The sequence below is a fragment of the Carcharhinus amblyrhynchos genome, unplaced genomic scaffold, assembly GCF_965287045.1.
Source record: "Carcharhinus amblyrhynchos unplaced genomic scaffold, sCarAmb.v2.hapA scaffold_38, whole genome shotgun sequence".
In the NCBI taxonomy this organism is placed as follows: Eukaryota; Metazoa; Chordata; class Chondrichthyes; order Carcharhiniformes; family Carcharhinidae; genus Carcharhinus; species Carcharhinus amblyrhynchos.
Genome location: NW_027649779.1, coordinates 10,291,366 through 10,306,040, shown reverse-complemented (window position 1 = coordinate 10,306,040; position 14,675 = coordinate 10,291,366). Strand labels below are relative to the sequence as shown.

The window sequence follows — 14,675 nt, the reverse complement described above, 5'->3', positions numbered from 1 at the left end:
CTGAAGGTGAGCATGCAGGTGCAGCAGGCAGTAAAGACGGCAAATGGCATGTTGGCCTTCACTGTAAAAGCTAACGTACAGGGGCAGGGATGTGTTGTTGCAATTATACAGAGCCTTGATGAGGCCACAGCTAGAGTGTTGTGTGCCATTTTGGTCTCCTTTTCTGAGGAAGGATGTTCTTGCTCTCGAGGGAGTGCAGCGAAGTTTTACCAGGCTGATTCCGGGAATGGCGGGACTGACATACGAGGAGAGATTGACTAGGTTAGGATTGTTTTTGCTGCAGTTCAGACAAATGAGGAGGGATCTCATAGAGACTTATAAAATTTTAACAGGACTAGACAGGGATAGATGCAGGGAGGATACTCCCAATAGTGGGGGTGTCCAGAACCAGGGGGTCACAGTCTGAGGATTCAGGATAGACTATTTAGGACGGAGATGAGGAGACATTTCTTCACCCAGAAAGTGGTGAGCCTGTGGACTTCATTACCACAGGAAGCAGTTGATGCCAAAACATTGAATGTATTCAAGAGGTGGCTGGATATAGCTCTAGGGGCCAATGGGATCAAAGGTTATAGGGAGAAAGCAGGATGAGGCTACTGAGATGGATGATCAGCGATAATTGTAATGAATGGCAGGGCAGGCTCAAAGGGCCAAATGGCCTCCTCTTTCTCCTATCTTCTATGTTTCATCCTTACAGGAATATGCCAATCTTGAATTTCAATCAACTTGTGCTTAAAAGCCTCCCACATTCCAGAACATAAGAAATAGGAGCAGGAGTAGGCCATCTAGCCTTCGAGCCTGCCCCGCCATTCAATAAGATCATGGCTGATCTGAAGTGGATCAGTTCCACTTTCTCGCTTTCTCCCCATAACCTTTAATTCCCCTGTCTATCAGGAACCTATGTACCCATAACTTAAATATATTTAGCGAGGTAGCCTCCACCACTTCAACGGGCAGAGAATTCCAGAGACTCTAAGGGGGAAGAATCTCTCTACCTCTACCCTATCTATCCCCTTCATTATCTTATGTGTCTCTATAAGATGCCAAATGTTGATTTGCCCTCAAGCATCAGCTCCCAATCTACATTCTGCAGTTCCTGCCTAAGATTGCTGTAATTAGCCTTCTCCCAATTTAGTATCTTCACTTGAGGAAATAGGGGATTCCTGCACTGACTGCCTGCCCCTTGTAGCAATCACCCATCTATCTGCCTGCACCTTGGGTGTGACGAAGTTTCTAATGCTCCTGTCTATGACAGTTTCTGCTACCTTCATGCTCCTCAGTGCATCCAACTGCTGCTCCAACCTATCCATGCCGTCTGTAAAGAAGCGTCACAGATCTCCCACATTTCACAAGTGCAGCACTTAACCCCACTGACTGACATTTCCAGCACCAATTAAATTATTTAAGAAAATTTATAAAACTCTTACCTTCGCTTTTACCTTCTTGCAGTGTCCTTTTTTTTGGATAAATTGGGGTTGTTCTCCTTGGAGCAAAGCAGATTGATAGAGGTGTACAAAGGTACATGGAGGTGTCGAAGTTTACATGCTCTGTTTACACATATACAAGCTTTATGGGTCATCCAGTCTCGAAACTTTGGTTCTATTTTCTCTGAAGTGGAGATGGCGGTGTTGGACTGGGGTAAACACAGTCAGAAGTCTCACTGCACCAGATTAAAGTCCAATAGGTTTATTTGGTAGCAAAATCCACTAGCTTTCTGTGCGCTGCTCCTTCGTCAGGTGAGTGGGAGTTCTGTCCACAAACAAGGCATAGAAAGACACAAACTCAATTTCCAAAATAATGATTGGAATGCAAATTTACACAGGTAATTAAGTCTTAAAGGTACAGACAATGTGAGTGGAGACATCGTTCTATTCTCTCTCCACAGATGCTGTCAGATCTGCTGAGCTTTTCCAGCATTTTCTGTTTTTATTTCCCTTTATTTTTCCTTCCCTGTCACCGCTCTGCCTCATCAATGAGACATTGGGACTCAGAGGGTTGATGCAGTTTGATGGACAAGTTGTCTCCATTCTGAACAATGGGGAACAAGCTCCTCCCATTCAATGACATCTTGCCCTCTACAAACATGGCAGCCGCGCGTGCGCACCGCTGCATATTGCCCCCAATAAAGATGGCGAACGTTAACCCGGGACGAACCTGAGGAGCTGCGGCCCTGCTCGGAACAAACTGAGTCCGGGAAGCTCTCTTCCGCGGTTTGCTACTTTCACCACATGCTTACGCAGCGTTTTCACCCACCTCGGCGATCCATTGCTCTCTCCGTACCGCCAATCACCTCTAACAGATTTCCCAGCCCAAAACAAAAACCGTTTTCCATCGCCATTACTCACACTGCGCATGCTCCAGTCAAAGCTGGGCCCGCCCCTCTTTCGCTCCGATTGGTTGGAGGACCGTGCTCTCCGATCAGTCCTCCAGCACCGCCCCCTGTTCCCAATGGTCCAAGGCGCTGTCAATCAGCCCAGTATTGTGACGATGACTTGCTGCTTGTCCAATAATAACAGAGTCTCAGTGTAACAATGACCCACACACACAGGCTCCAGTCCAATCAGAGTGGAGATGGAGCACAGAGAAAACCCAGCAAAACACTGACTGACTCTGAGTGTAACATAAACAGTGTTTGTTCACATAATAAGAGTCACATTGCAGTATGTTAGTGAACACAGCATTAGATCCAATGTAATGATAATACAGTCAGTATCCAGTGCACCACAACCAAAGTTTAGGTTTCATTTGATAGTGTGACGGAGTCATGGTCTATTGATATAATGTATTTAAATTCCAGTGTGTGTTACTCTGCCACTGTCATCATCAGACAATAACCTGTCTGTTATTCCAATTCTGCTGTATTTTACAATGTTGATGGTAGTCATGACATAGAGATGCTGGCGTTGAACTGGGGTAAACACAGTAAGAAGTCTCACAACACCAGGTTGAAGTTCAACCAGTTTATTTGATAGTAATCCCACAAGCTTTACTATCAAATAAGCTGGTTGAACTTAAACCTGGTGTGGTGAGACTTCTTACTGTATTTTACAACTGCAGCTCCTGGGGCTGACTGGAATCTGGTATAATAATAATCACAAAGGTCGGTTTGTGTCCCTGAGGTCATTTGAACTGCAGGTAATCTGACCTTAAGGGAGACAAGAGGCCCAACAAACATTCGATTATAATAGGAGGACAAGATGTAAGGGAGCAATGATATTTTAAGGCGTCTGTGTTATGGTGAGTGTCACTGGGAGGTGAGTGATAAAATAGAAGTGGAAACATCGTAACAGAGACACATGTGACTGACTTGGCCTGACTGACAGCTGTTATATTTGAGAAGAGAATAATGAGGAAATGAGGATCTCCTGAGATTTCTGATATCTGAAGTGTATCTGTTAGAGGAATTGAAAATAATCAGTTCCTTTTCATGGTTATCTGCAGTTCTCAAGTTACAAAGATACATAGGAAACAGATCTGACAGCTCATCAAACCCAATGTTTAAATCTTCTGCTTGAGACACATGGTGACTGAAAAGATCAAATATTAAAACCTTAGGGGAGAAACATTCAGACTGTCATAAAGATGAATGAAGTATCTAATTAATCCCATTCACCATAACTCTGTCAGTATTTATCCAATTCCCTTTGAAAATTACTATTAAACCTGCTTCTAGCAACCAGTCAGTTTGTGCACTCCAAATCATTTCAATTTATTGTGTAAAAAAAATTCTCCTTTTCACCCCCTTCAATTCTGTTGACAATTATATCAAATCTCTGTGTCCTCTGCTTACAGAGCCTCCTGCACCTGGGAAATTGATTCTCTCCATTGACAGACCCTCCTGCTCCTTGGACATAGTTTCTTTCCATTGACATTTGTCACTTTAAACACCTTTATTAAATCTCCCCATCATATTCCCCAATCTAAGATGGATAACACATGTTTCTCTTGCCCTGAAGAATTATATGAACTCAAAATTATTATTTTATAATATGAACTGTTCCTCTCGCAACAGATGCCACGAGACCTGTTGGGCTTTTTTGCTTTTCTCCCTGTCTTTCCTTCTATAATCAATCAGAAACTCTCCATGATCTTGAACGTCTCGATTAAATAGGAACACACTCAGCCTGAGAAAGATACAGAGGAAAGGGGAGACAGAAAGACTGAGAGAAAAATTGAGAAAGATTTTAAAAAGCAGAAAGATGGGGCGGTCAAAGATAAAAGCTGAGAAACAGCGGAAACAAGCAATACAGAGAGAATAATATAGAATATAAGGGAGCAGGCTATCAGTTCTTGGCTATGGGGAGTACAGGGAACTCAGCAACTGATCCACAGACACAGCTGGTTATATCTGTGAATGGAAACTCTGAACAGAAATAACTGGCTCATTTGTAAATGTCACCACAATGTGACCTGTGTGATTCTGCCCTGACCCTGTGAACAGATATAGGCTGCACTGACAGATGTTCTCACCAGATTGTGGTCCCTGGATTTCTTTTCTGCTCAGAAGTGAGATGTGTGGTTTGGAACCGGCAGAGAAACAGGAAGTTGTGTTACCTGAGAACGAAACAGCCCACGTCAGTTTGCTGTTATCATCGTGAACAGTCTTCCTGCCTGTGAGGGTGAACTCACTCTGACAGCATCAAGAACGACCACACAGATTGCTGCTGGTCTCAGCATTACATTCACCTCCATTCCTATGTTAAACAATAAAGAAAGGGGATAATTTGGATTTTTAACACAGTCATTGAATTGGGAGATGGATTGAGGGTCATCACTGGGAGAAATGTGGAGGAATTAGAGAACAAATGAGTTTTCCCAAAAAGAGAGTTATTAGAAAAGAGATTTAAAGTGAGTCAGGGCCTGTCCGAGGAAGTGGGAGAGAGAAACAGAGAAGATTGAATCTCCATCAATGGAATGTTTTCTCAGACATCAAAGTGATGAAGTGTTTGTGCTTTTTCAGAGAGGTAACGAGAGAGAGAAAACAATGATTAAGTTTAAGCATTATCTGAAATAGGAAGGTTAAATGAGAGAGTGTTTGAAAGAAAGATAGAGAGACATTAAGTGACAAAGACAGAACCTGAGAGGAGAGAGGTTGAGTGAATGTGAGACAGGACCGAGGTTAGAGTGTGAGAGAGGTGGAAGGTAAGTGTGAGTGAATGCCTGGAGAGAAAGAGCAACATTCAGTGAATGTGAAAGAGATGAGGGGTGTTAAATATTGAGTTTCTGAGAGAGAGATGTTAAGTGAGTGAATGTCTGAAAGAGAGGAGAACAGGTTCACATACCTAGGGATCACTGACAATGATCAAAATAAGGAGATGACCCAGAAAACTACCAACAGGAAACTTCAGCTAAACACATCACTCATTCTTAAATGGTCAGTCAGGACTCTGATGCTGCTCAGCTTCTCTCTGTTCTGTTTATAATGGTTAAAGGCTATTAGGAGTGATGCTTATTTAAAACGATAGTGTGTGGGAAGCACACATCATCAAAACTGAGAATTCTTGGACACATACTGCAGCTCTTTCTCTATTCATCTGGGAATCAAAATTGTTGTCTAATTGTCCCAGCAGTTACCTGGCTCCTTTGAACTCAGTAAAAAGTCTGACAACACCAGGTTTTAGTCCAACCTATTTATTTGATAATATACTCACAAGCTTTCGGGGTTAGCCCCTTCGTCAGGTGAATGGAGAGTTCTGAGAGGATCTCCAAGAAGATTGCGCATATCGACACAGACATCAAGTTTTTACAGAGATGCAAGAAAGCAGAAGGATTCGCATTCTAATCAGTAATCTCTAAACTGTCTGTGCTTTATATGCTCTGACTGAGGCCAGAACTCTCCATTCACCTGACGAAGGGGCTAACCCCGAAAGCTTGTGAGTATATTATCAAATAAATAGGTTGGACTAAAACCTGGTGTTGTCAGACTTTTTACTGTGTTTACGCCAGTCCAACGCCGGCATACCCACATCATGACATCCTTTGAACTTCTCCAGCTGCTACGTTAATGCAGACTTCAACCAATTTATTTTAAGCCAGTTTCTGTTCAATAAACCATGACTGACACACACGCACACACATTAAAACGTTTCAGACTTTTTTGCATTTTTAGTCTGGAAACCTAAACCTGCCGTTTCATTCTCAGTCAGGAACAGATCCCAGTTTGACACCAATCTTTGACAGCATGTTTCCAGCATTCACCATTGTTCTTCCTGACTCTAAACACAGTTGTAAAGGAGCTTCTGTTCCACGTCCAGAGGCTCTGAACATTGGAAAAAAGCGACTGGGACACTTTTCTTACATTCCTCAGGATTCACCCACATGGGGACTCCGCTGTCAGGGAAAAGTGACGAGAAAGACCAAAGTGTTGTGTGTTCCTCTTAGCGTGACCATGGAGGACTGTGTCAAGAATGAAGTTCTGTTTACTGTATGATCCTCCCTCAGACTGCCCTTTCTGAGCTGCAGCTTGGTGATGTTGAACACTCAAATGGAAAAGACAAAAATCTACAACAATAATTCCATCAAATGTCTATTTCACATTTATTCAGAATATCAAACCTCAATAGAAGAAAAAAGTCAGAGTGAACATAATTCAGTCCTGGGTATGATTAACAGCATCAATATGTGTAGAATCCAAACCTTGCAATCTCTTGTGAACTCGCTGGTGTGTTAGCAGGTGGGATGACTGAATAAATCCCTTTCCACAGACAGTACAGGAGAACAGCCTCTCCCCAGTGTGAACTCGCTGGTGTTTCAGAAGATAAGATAAATGAGAAAATCCCTTCCCACATACAGAGCAGGTAAATGGCTTCTCCCCACTGTGAACTCTCTGATGTGTCAGCAGGTTGGATGACTGACTGAATCCTTTCCCACACACGGAGCAGGTGAACGGCCTCTCCCCAGTGTGAACTCGCTGGTGATTCAATAGGTTGGATGAACGAGTGAATCCCTTCCCACACACGGAGCAAGTGAATGGCCTCTCCTCACTGTGAACCTGCTGGTGAGTCAGAAGGTTGTATGAACGGGTGAATCCCTTCCCACATTCAGAGCAGGTGAACGGTCGATCCCCTGTATGGAGCTGCTGGTGTATCAGAAGATTGGATGAATTAATGAATCCCTTCCCACAGACTGAGCAGGTGAAGGGCCTCTCCCCAGTGTGAATTCTCTGGTGGTTCAGTAGGGCAGATGGACGGCTGAATCCCTTCCCACACACACAGCAGGTGAATGGCCTCTCCCCAGTGTGTGTATATTGGTGTGTTAGCAGGTCCTTTTTGTTTTTAAAGCTCTTCTCACAGTCAGAACAATTAAAAAGTTTGTTGTCAGAGTGAACAAGTTGATGTGTCTGCAGGTGGGATGACTGAATGAATCCTTTCCCACACACAGAGCAGGTGAACGGTCTCTCCCCAGTGTGAATGCGTTGGTGTGTCAGCAGATCTTTTTCGCATTTAAAACTCTTCCCACAGTCAGAACATCTAAACAGTCTCTCATCAGTGTGAACAAGTTGGTGTGTCACAATGTGAGATGAACGAGTGAATCTCTTCCCACACACAGGGCAGGTGAACGGCCTCTCCCCAGTGTGAACTCGATGGTGTGTTAAAAGGTTGTACGAATGGGTGAATCCCTTCCCGCAGACGGAGCAGGTGAATGGTCTCTCCCCAGTGTGACTGCGCCGATGAACTTCCAGTTGTGACGGGAAACCAAATCCCTTCCTGCACTCCACACATTTCCACGGTTTCTCCATGGTGCTGGTGCTCGTGCTCTTGTGTTTCTCCAGGTTGGATGAACAGTAGAAGCCTCACCCACACTCACATGTATATAGTTTCACGCTGCTGTGAATGGTGTGATGATTTTTCAGGCTGTGAAACTGGTTAAAGCTCTTTCCACAGTCAGTTCACTGGACCATTCTCACTTGGGTGCATGTTTGTCCTGATGCTTTTCCGGTCACACTATGTTTAAAATCTTTGCCCACAGACAGAATAGACAAACATTTCTCCTTCCACATTCAAAGACCGATGATATTCAGCTCCTGATGAACCAAATGGCTTTGTCAGACGTGATGTTCAGTTTCCGTTTTCCATCTGCCAATCCTCCACTTCCAATATCCTGTAAAAAGTTGAGAAAACTCATCACCGTCAGTCCAGGATAGAAATTCCGAACAAACAATTCTAGTTTCTCTGCAACATTTTTTCCTCACCTGTTCTCCCAAATCTGTAATTCCCCACCCCACAAACTCTCCCCCCTCCCTGGGCTGAAATCCAAATCTATCTCACCATCTCCACCATTTCTTTCCTCCACTCCCAGTTTTCTCCCTCCCTCTTCTCTGTCTGGGTTCAGTTCAGTAAAAAGTCTGACAACACCAGGTTTTAGTCCAACCGATTTATTTGATAATAGACTCACAAGCTTTCGGGGTTAGTCCCTTCGTCAGGTGAATGGAGAGTTCTGGCCTCAGACAGAGCATATACTTTATATACTTTATATGCTCTGTCTGTGGCCAGAACTCTCCATTCACCTGACGAAGGGACTAACCCCGAAAGCTTGTGAGTCTATTATCAAATAAATCGGTTGGACTAAAACCTGGTGTTGTCAGACTTTTTACTGTGTTTACGCCAGTCCAACGCCGGCATACCCACATCATGGGTTCAGTTCTCCAGCTCCTGTCTGCAGACTGACAATAAAACCGATGGGTCTTATTGGGGGTGTTGGGGCCTCCAGCGGGTGTTTGTGAATCCTCCCAGGGTTTCCTTCCCAGAGATCAGAGTCCTCATTGATTTGAGGCCAAAGTGAAACCCTCCCCCATCCTCTGATGTGAACCATCCTCCAGTGGCTGAGCCAGGATGGGGCCGTTAACCTGGGTCTGTTCCCGGGAGGGAGAAGCCCCACAGCTGCAAACCAGGGAGCTGACAATGATTCTGAAGCGAATCCACAAAGTGTTTCCAGACCCGCCCAGCCACCGCCTAACGCTGACTCCGCTTCTCCGGGACAAACCAGCGCCAAGGACAGCAATGACACTGCGCATGCTCCACATCACAATGCCCGGGGACTGATTGACGGCGGCTCCGGACCAATAGGAAGAGGGGGGTGGGCCTGGAGGACTGAGCGGAAGAAGGGGCTGGTCCTCCAACCAATCGGAGTGAACGAGGGGCGGGCCTTCAGGATCGAGCTGGAGCGGCTGATCCTCCAACCAATCAGAGTGAAAGAGGGGGGCGTGACCTGAAGCATGCGCATTGCGGGTAATGGCGATGGATGGGCAGTTTTAGTTTGGAAGCGAGATCGATACGAGGTAGAGGGTGACGTGCGGGGAACGATAAATATGGCGGGTGGGTGGAGAGGCTTCTTAAACTCAACTCCCGAAAAGAACTTTCCGGTCCCCTCCCCCCCGTTTGTATCAAATGGAGCCGCAGGTGGTAGTGTTGGGCCCGGGCTGACTGCCGCCATTGAGGCTGAATGTGGGAGGCCGGCAGATTGTGAATGAAGAGTGAAGCCCTGACGTCACAATGGAATGGGTGAGAGTGTGACGTCACAATGGAAGTGGGTGAGAATGTGCTGTCACAGTGGAATATAGAAGGGTAGGAGAAACTATGAAGCTGGGCTAGCGCTTAATATAAAAAAGGATAGCAAGAGTTTTTATAAATATATAAAAAGGAAGAGGCTGGCTAGGGTGAACGTTGGTCCTTTAGAGGATGAGAAAGGTGACCTAGTGGTAGGGGATGGGGATATGGCTAAGGTATTGAATAACTTTTTTGTTTCTGTCTTCACGGAGGAGGACGTGAATAATTTGCCGGGTGTTAGCGATGGAAAGGTGGTAGGACTGGAGGGTCTTAATGACATTACTGTTACTAGAGAGGCGGTGCTCGACAGACTGGAGGGGCTGATTGTGGACAAGTCCTCAGGACCGGATGGAATGCATCCGAGGGTTCTGAAAGAAATGGCGGAGGTGATAGTGGATGCCTTGGTGGTTATTTTCCAGACGTCGCTGGATTCCGGGGAAGTGCCGGATGATTGGAAAACGGCTAATGTTACGCCGTTGTTTAAGAAGGGTGCCAGGCAAAAGGCGGGGAATTATAGGCCGGTTAGTTTAACGTCTGTGGTAGGTAAAATGTTAGAATCTGTCATTAAGGAGGAAATTGCAAGGCATCTTGAAGGGAATTGCTTGATAGAGCAGACGCAGCATGGTTTCATTAAAGGGAAGTCGTGTCTGACAAATTTACTGGAATTCTATGAGGATGTGTCTAGGGCGGTGGATAGAGGAGAGCCGGTGGATGTGGTCTTTCTGGATTTTCAGAAGGCGTTTGACAAAGTACCTCACAAGAGGTTATTGCAGAAGGTCGAGGGACATGGAGTTGGGGGTAGGGTGTTAGCGTGGATAGAGGATTGGTTGTCAAATAGGAGGCAGAGAGTGGGGATCAACGGGTGCTATTCGGATTGGCGGATGGTGACTAGTGGAGTGCCCCAGGGGTCGGTGCTGGGGCCTCAGCTTTTTACCATTTATATAGATGATCTGGAGGAGGGAACCGAGTGTAGGGTGTCGAAATTTGCTGATGACACCAAGATTGGGGGAACGGCAAATTGTGCAGAGGGTGTGGAGAGTCTGCAGAAGGATCTAGATAGGCTGGGGGAATGGGCCAGGAAATGGCAAATGGAATTTAATGTTGGCAAGTGTGAGGTGGTCCACTTTGGTAGGAATAATGGTAGGAAGGACTATTACTTACGGGGCGAAAAACTGCAGCAGGCGACGGTGCAGAGGGACCTCGGGGTCCTTGTGCATGAGTCGCAAAAACCCAGCTTGCCGGTGCAGCAGGTGGTCAGGAAGGCGAATGGGATGCTGGCCTTCATAGCGAGGGGGATTGAATATAAAAGTAGGGAGGTCTTGCTGCAGCTGTATAGGGCATCGGTGAGGCCGCAGCTGGAGTACTGTGTGCAGTTTTGGGCGCCGCACCTGCGCAAAGATATTTTGGCCTTGGAAGGAGTGCAGAGGAGGTTTACTAGGCTGATACCGGAGTTGAGGGGGTTGAGCTATGAGGAGAGGCTGAATAAACTAGGCTTGTACTCGTTAGAGTTTAGAAGAATGAGGGGAGATCTCATTGAGACGTATAAGATGATGAATGGGATGGATAGGATAGAGGTGGAGAGACTCTTCCCGCTCAAAAAAGACAGTAGGACTAGGGGGCACAGTCTCAAGATAAAGGGGGGGCGGTTTAGAACGGAGTTGAGGAGGAACTTCTTCACTCAAAAGGTGGTGAATCTCTGGAATTCTCTGCCCGTTGAAGTGGTGGAGGCTGCCTCGCTAAATATTTTTAAGAAGCGGGTTGATGGGTTTTTGATAAGAGAGAGGATTAAGGGTTATGGGGAGAGGGCGGGAAAGTGGAACTGAGCCGCGACAGATCAGCCATGATCTTATTGAATGGCGGGGCAGGCTCGAAGGGCTAGATGGCCTACTCCTGCTCCTATTCCTTATGTTCTTATGAATGATTGAATGTGTGACGTCACAATGGGTGAGGTCTCCAGATGAGTTGAGACTTGGGTGGACTCGGGCGATGGCACTGACATGTGGCCCGGTGTCACAGTGGTTAGCACAGCTGCCTAACAGTGCCAGGGACCCAGGTGGAATTCCGGCCTCGGGGCACTATGAGGAGTTTGCACATTCTCCTTGTGGCTGTGTGGGTTTTCTCCAGGTGCTCCAGTTTCCTCCCATAGCCCAAAGATGTGCAGGTTAGATGGATTGGCCAGGCTAAATTAACCCTTGGCATCAACAGGATTAACAAGGTAAAAACATAGGATAAATGGGGATGATAGGGCTTGGATGGGATTGTTGTCAGTGCAGGCTCGATGGGCCAAATGGCCTCCTCACACTAGGGTTTCAATGAATGAAGATGGAAATAGGCAGTCTTGATGATGATGTGGATATGTGGCTGGGAGCTCCTCCTAGAGTGAAATATTTCACCAGGGTTGTGAACAGCCTAGTTCAGCCTCAGACAGTTGCCAGGAAGCAGGATAGAGTTGCTGGTGACGAAGTGGAGTTTGTGATAGGGACGGAACACAATGGGTTCAGTCTTCCCAGTATTGAAAGAAATTTCTGTTCGTTAATACTGGCTATCAGACAAGTCAAGACATGAGTTGGAGGGGAACTTGGAGTTGATGTTCACATCTACCTGCTATCTTGATCCTTTGAGATGGTGGAGGTTGAGGGTTTGGGAGATTCTGTCAGTGTTCTCATTGAGTTGTAGATGTATAAAATCCCTCTCCTTCATCCCCGATCTCTCCTATTTCTCTGTCTTTTTCCATAGTGCCCAGACTGGATGGTAGGTTCCCTTCCCTGAAGGACATAAGGAAATCAATTGGGTTTTTTGACAATCCAGCAGTTTTCATAGTCACCTTTTCCCAGTGCCGTCCCCACAAATTACCAGATTCTTTCAGCTCAGTTTCACAACTTGCCGTTGTGTTTTTGTGGGTTCACTCTCACTTCCTTTTTCTATTTTAAATCAATTTCACAGGGTATTAGAAGAGGAGGTTTTGCAGTTTGGAAACTGAAACCAAGCTTGGTATCAGCACCTTATGGAGCCAGCCAATTTATTGCAATCTGAATATCAATGTGTTTTGAACATGGAAGAAAATAGCATCATTCACAGTGGAGAGAAACTATACACGTGTTCTGTGTGTGGACAAGACTTCAGCCAATCATCTGACCTTTTGGAACATAATTGCAGTCACAACAGAGAGAAACTGTTGTGGAAATGTGGGGACTGTGAGAAGGGATTCAAATCCCCATCCTTGCTGGAAATTCATCTACGTAGTCACACTGGGGAGAGGCCATTCACCTGCTCCCAGTGTGGGAAAAGATTCACTCAATCATCCAGTTTACATATTCACCAGAGGACTCACACTGAGGAGAGGCCATTCACCTGCTCTGTGTGTGGGAAGGCATTCAATCGGTCATTCAGCCTAGCCTTGCACAAGCGAACTCACACGGGGGAGAAACCGTTCACCTGCTCTGTGTGTGGGAAGGAATTCAATCAGTCATCAAACCTAGCAAAACACCAGCGAGTTCACAGTGAGGACAGACCATTCACCTGCTGTGTGTGTGGGAAGGGCTTCAAAGCATCATCCATGTTAACAAAACACCACCGCGTTCACAATGGGGAGAGGCCATTCAGCTGTTCTCAATGTGGGAGGAGATTCGCGCTCTCAGCCAACCTGCTGACACACCAGCGAATTCACACTGGGGAGAGGCCGTTCATCTGCTCCCAGTGTGGGAAAGGATTCACTCAGTCATCCAGTTTACATATACACCAGAGGACCCACACTGGGGAGAGACCATTCACCTGTTCTGTGTGTGGGAAGGCATTCAGTCAGTCATCTAACCTAACATTACACCAGCAAGTTCACACTGGGGAAAAGCCATTCACTTGCTCCCAGTGTGGGAAGGGTTTTGCTCGCTCATCCAATCTCCTGATACACCTGCGAGTTCACACTGGGGAGAGGCCGTTAACTTGCTCCCAATGTGGGAAGCGATTCACTGACTCATCTCACCTGCTGGCACACCAGCGAACTCACACCGGGGAGAGGCCTTTCATCTGCTCCCAGTGTGGGAAGGGATTTGCACACTCAGGCAATCTGTGGACACACCAGCGAGTTCACACCAGGGAGAAACCGTTCATCTGTTCCCAGTGTGGGAAGGGATTTAGTCAATCATCCAACTTAGCAATACACCAACGGATTCACACTGGGGAGAGGATGTTCACTTGTTCCCAATGTGGGAAGGGCTTTGCTCACTCACACACGCTGCAGGCTCACCAGCGAGTTCACACTGGAGAGAAGCCATTCACTTGCTCTGTGTGTGGGAAGGGATTCAGTCAGTCATCAAATCTATTGAAACACCAGCGAATTCACAAGGAACTATTGTGATTGAATTTTGCTGTGAATCATATTCAGACTGAACCATGTCCATTTGGGTCAGTTCTGCTGAATTGAAAAGTGACTCCAGCCCTGCTACAGGTGTTAATATAGTTCGTCTGAGAAAGGGAGGATTTGGGGGTCAGGAAACTCACGGAAAATGTCAGATCAGGATTGGATGGAGCCACACAATTTATCGTAACCTAAACAGTGGAGAATTTTGAACCTGGAAGGAAACAACACCATTCACAACCACAGTCACATTAGGGAGACAGTGGAGGCAGAGAGTGGGGGTCAATGGGTGCTATTCGGATTGGCGGTTGGTGACTAGTGGGGTGCCCCAGGGGTCGGTGCTGGGGCCTCAGCTATTTACAATTTATATAGATGATCTGGAGGAGGGAACCGAGTGTAGGGTGTCGAAATTTGCTGATGACACCAAGATTGGGGGAAAGGCAAATTGTGTGGAGGGTGTGGAGAGTCTGCAGAAGGATCTAGATAGGCTGGGCGAATGGGCCAGGAAATGGCAAATGGAATTTAATGTTGGCAAGTGTGAGGTGGTCCACTTTGGTAGGAAGAATGGTAGGAAGGACTATTACTTACGTGGCGAAAAACTGCAGCAGGCGACGGTGCAGAGGGACCTCGGGGTCCTTGTGCATGAGTCGCAAAAACCCAGCCTGCAGGTGCAGCAGGTGGTCAGGAAGGCGAATGGGATGCTGGCCTTCATAGCGAGGGGGATTGAATATAAAAGTAGGGAGGTCTTGCTGCAGCTGTATAGGGCATTGGTGAGG

General features: G+C 46.3%; 2 protein-coding genes across 6 annotated transcripts in view; one reads left to right on the top strand and one right to left on the bottom strand.

Annotated features, from left to right (window-relative positions):
* Nucleotides 1-14,149, top strand: part of LOC145362487 (uncharacterized) — a 76,311-nt gene extending 62,162 nt beyond the window's left edge. The window contains exons 1-2 of one of the 4 annotated variants that reach the window (XM_080218503.1): nucleotides 9,232-9,277; nucleotides 12,489-14,149. In XM_080218503.1, coding sequence (XP_080074629.1) covers nucleotides 12,550-13,899 — 1,350 coding nt within the window. In that variant the 5' untranslated portion in view covers nucleotides 9,232-9,277; nucleotides 12,489-12,549 and the 3' untranslated portion in view covers nucleotides 13,900-14,149. Of the gene's footprint in view, nucleotides 1-9,231; nucleotides 9,315-9,415; nucleotides 9,501-12,488 lie in introns of those variants that run through there. The other 3 variants (XM_080218501.1, XM_080218502.1, XM_080218500.1) reach the window with 3 other exon arrangements.
* On the bottom strand, nucleotides 6,519-12,230 carry LOC145362505 (uncharacterized). Of its 2 annotated transcripts, none has more exons than XM_080218526.1 (2): nucleotides 12,147-12,230; nucleotides 6,519-8,100 (listed from the first exon to the last, which is right to left on the bottom strand). In XM_080218526.1, the coding sequence occupies exon 2, from the start codon at nucleotides 7,736-7,738 to the stop codon at nucleotides 6,590-6,592; it is 1,149 nt and encodes a 382-aa protein (XP_080074652.1). In that variant the 5' UTR covers nucleotides 7,739-8,100; nucleotides 12,147-12,230; the 3' UTR covers nucleotides 6,519-6,589. The 2 variants fall into 2 exon arrangements, with proteins under 2 accessions (XP_080074652.1, XP_080074651.1); XM_080218525.1 differs by lacking the exon at nucleotides 12,147-12,230 and adding an exon at nucleotides 8,192-8,340.
* Nucleotides 14,150-14,675: the final 526 nt, after the last annotated feature.

Bases quoted from the DNA above. Each gene is read 5' to 3' on its own strand.
- LOC145362505 (XM_080218526.1), bottom strand. From the start codon at position 7,738: ATGGAGAAACCGTGGAAATGTGTGGAGTGCAGGAAGGGATTTGGTTTC.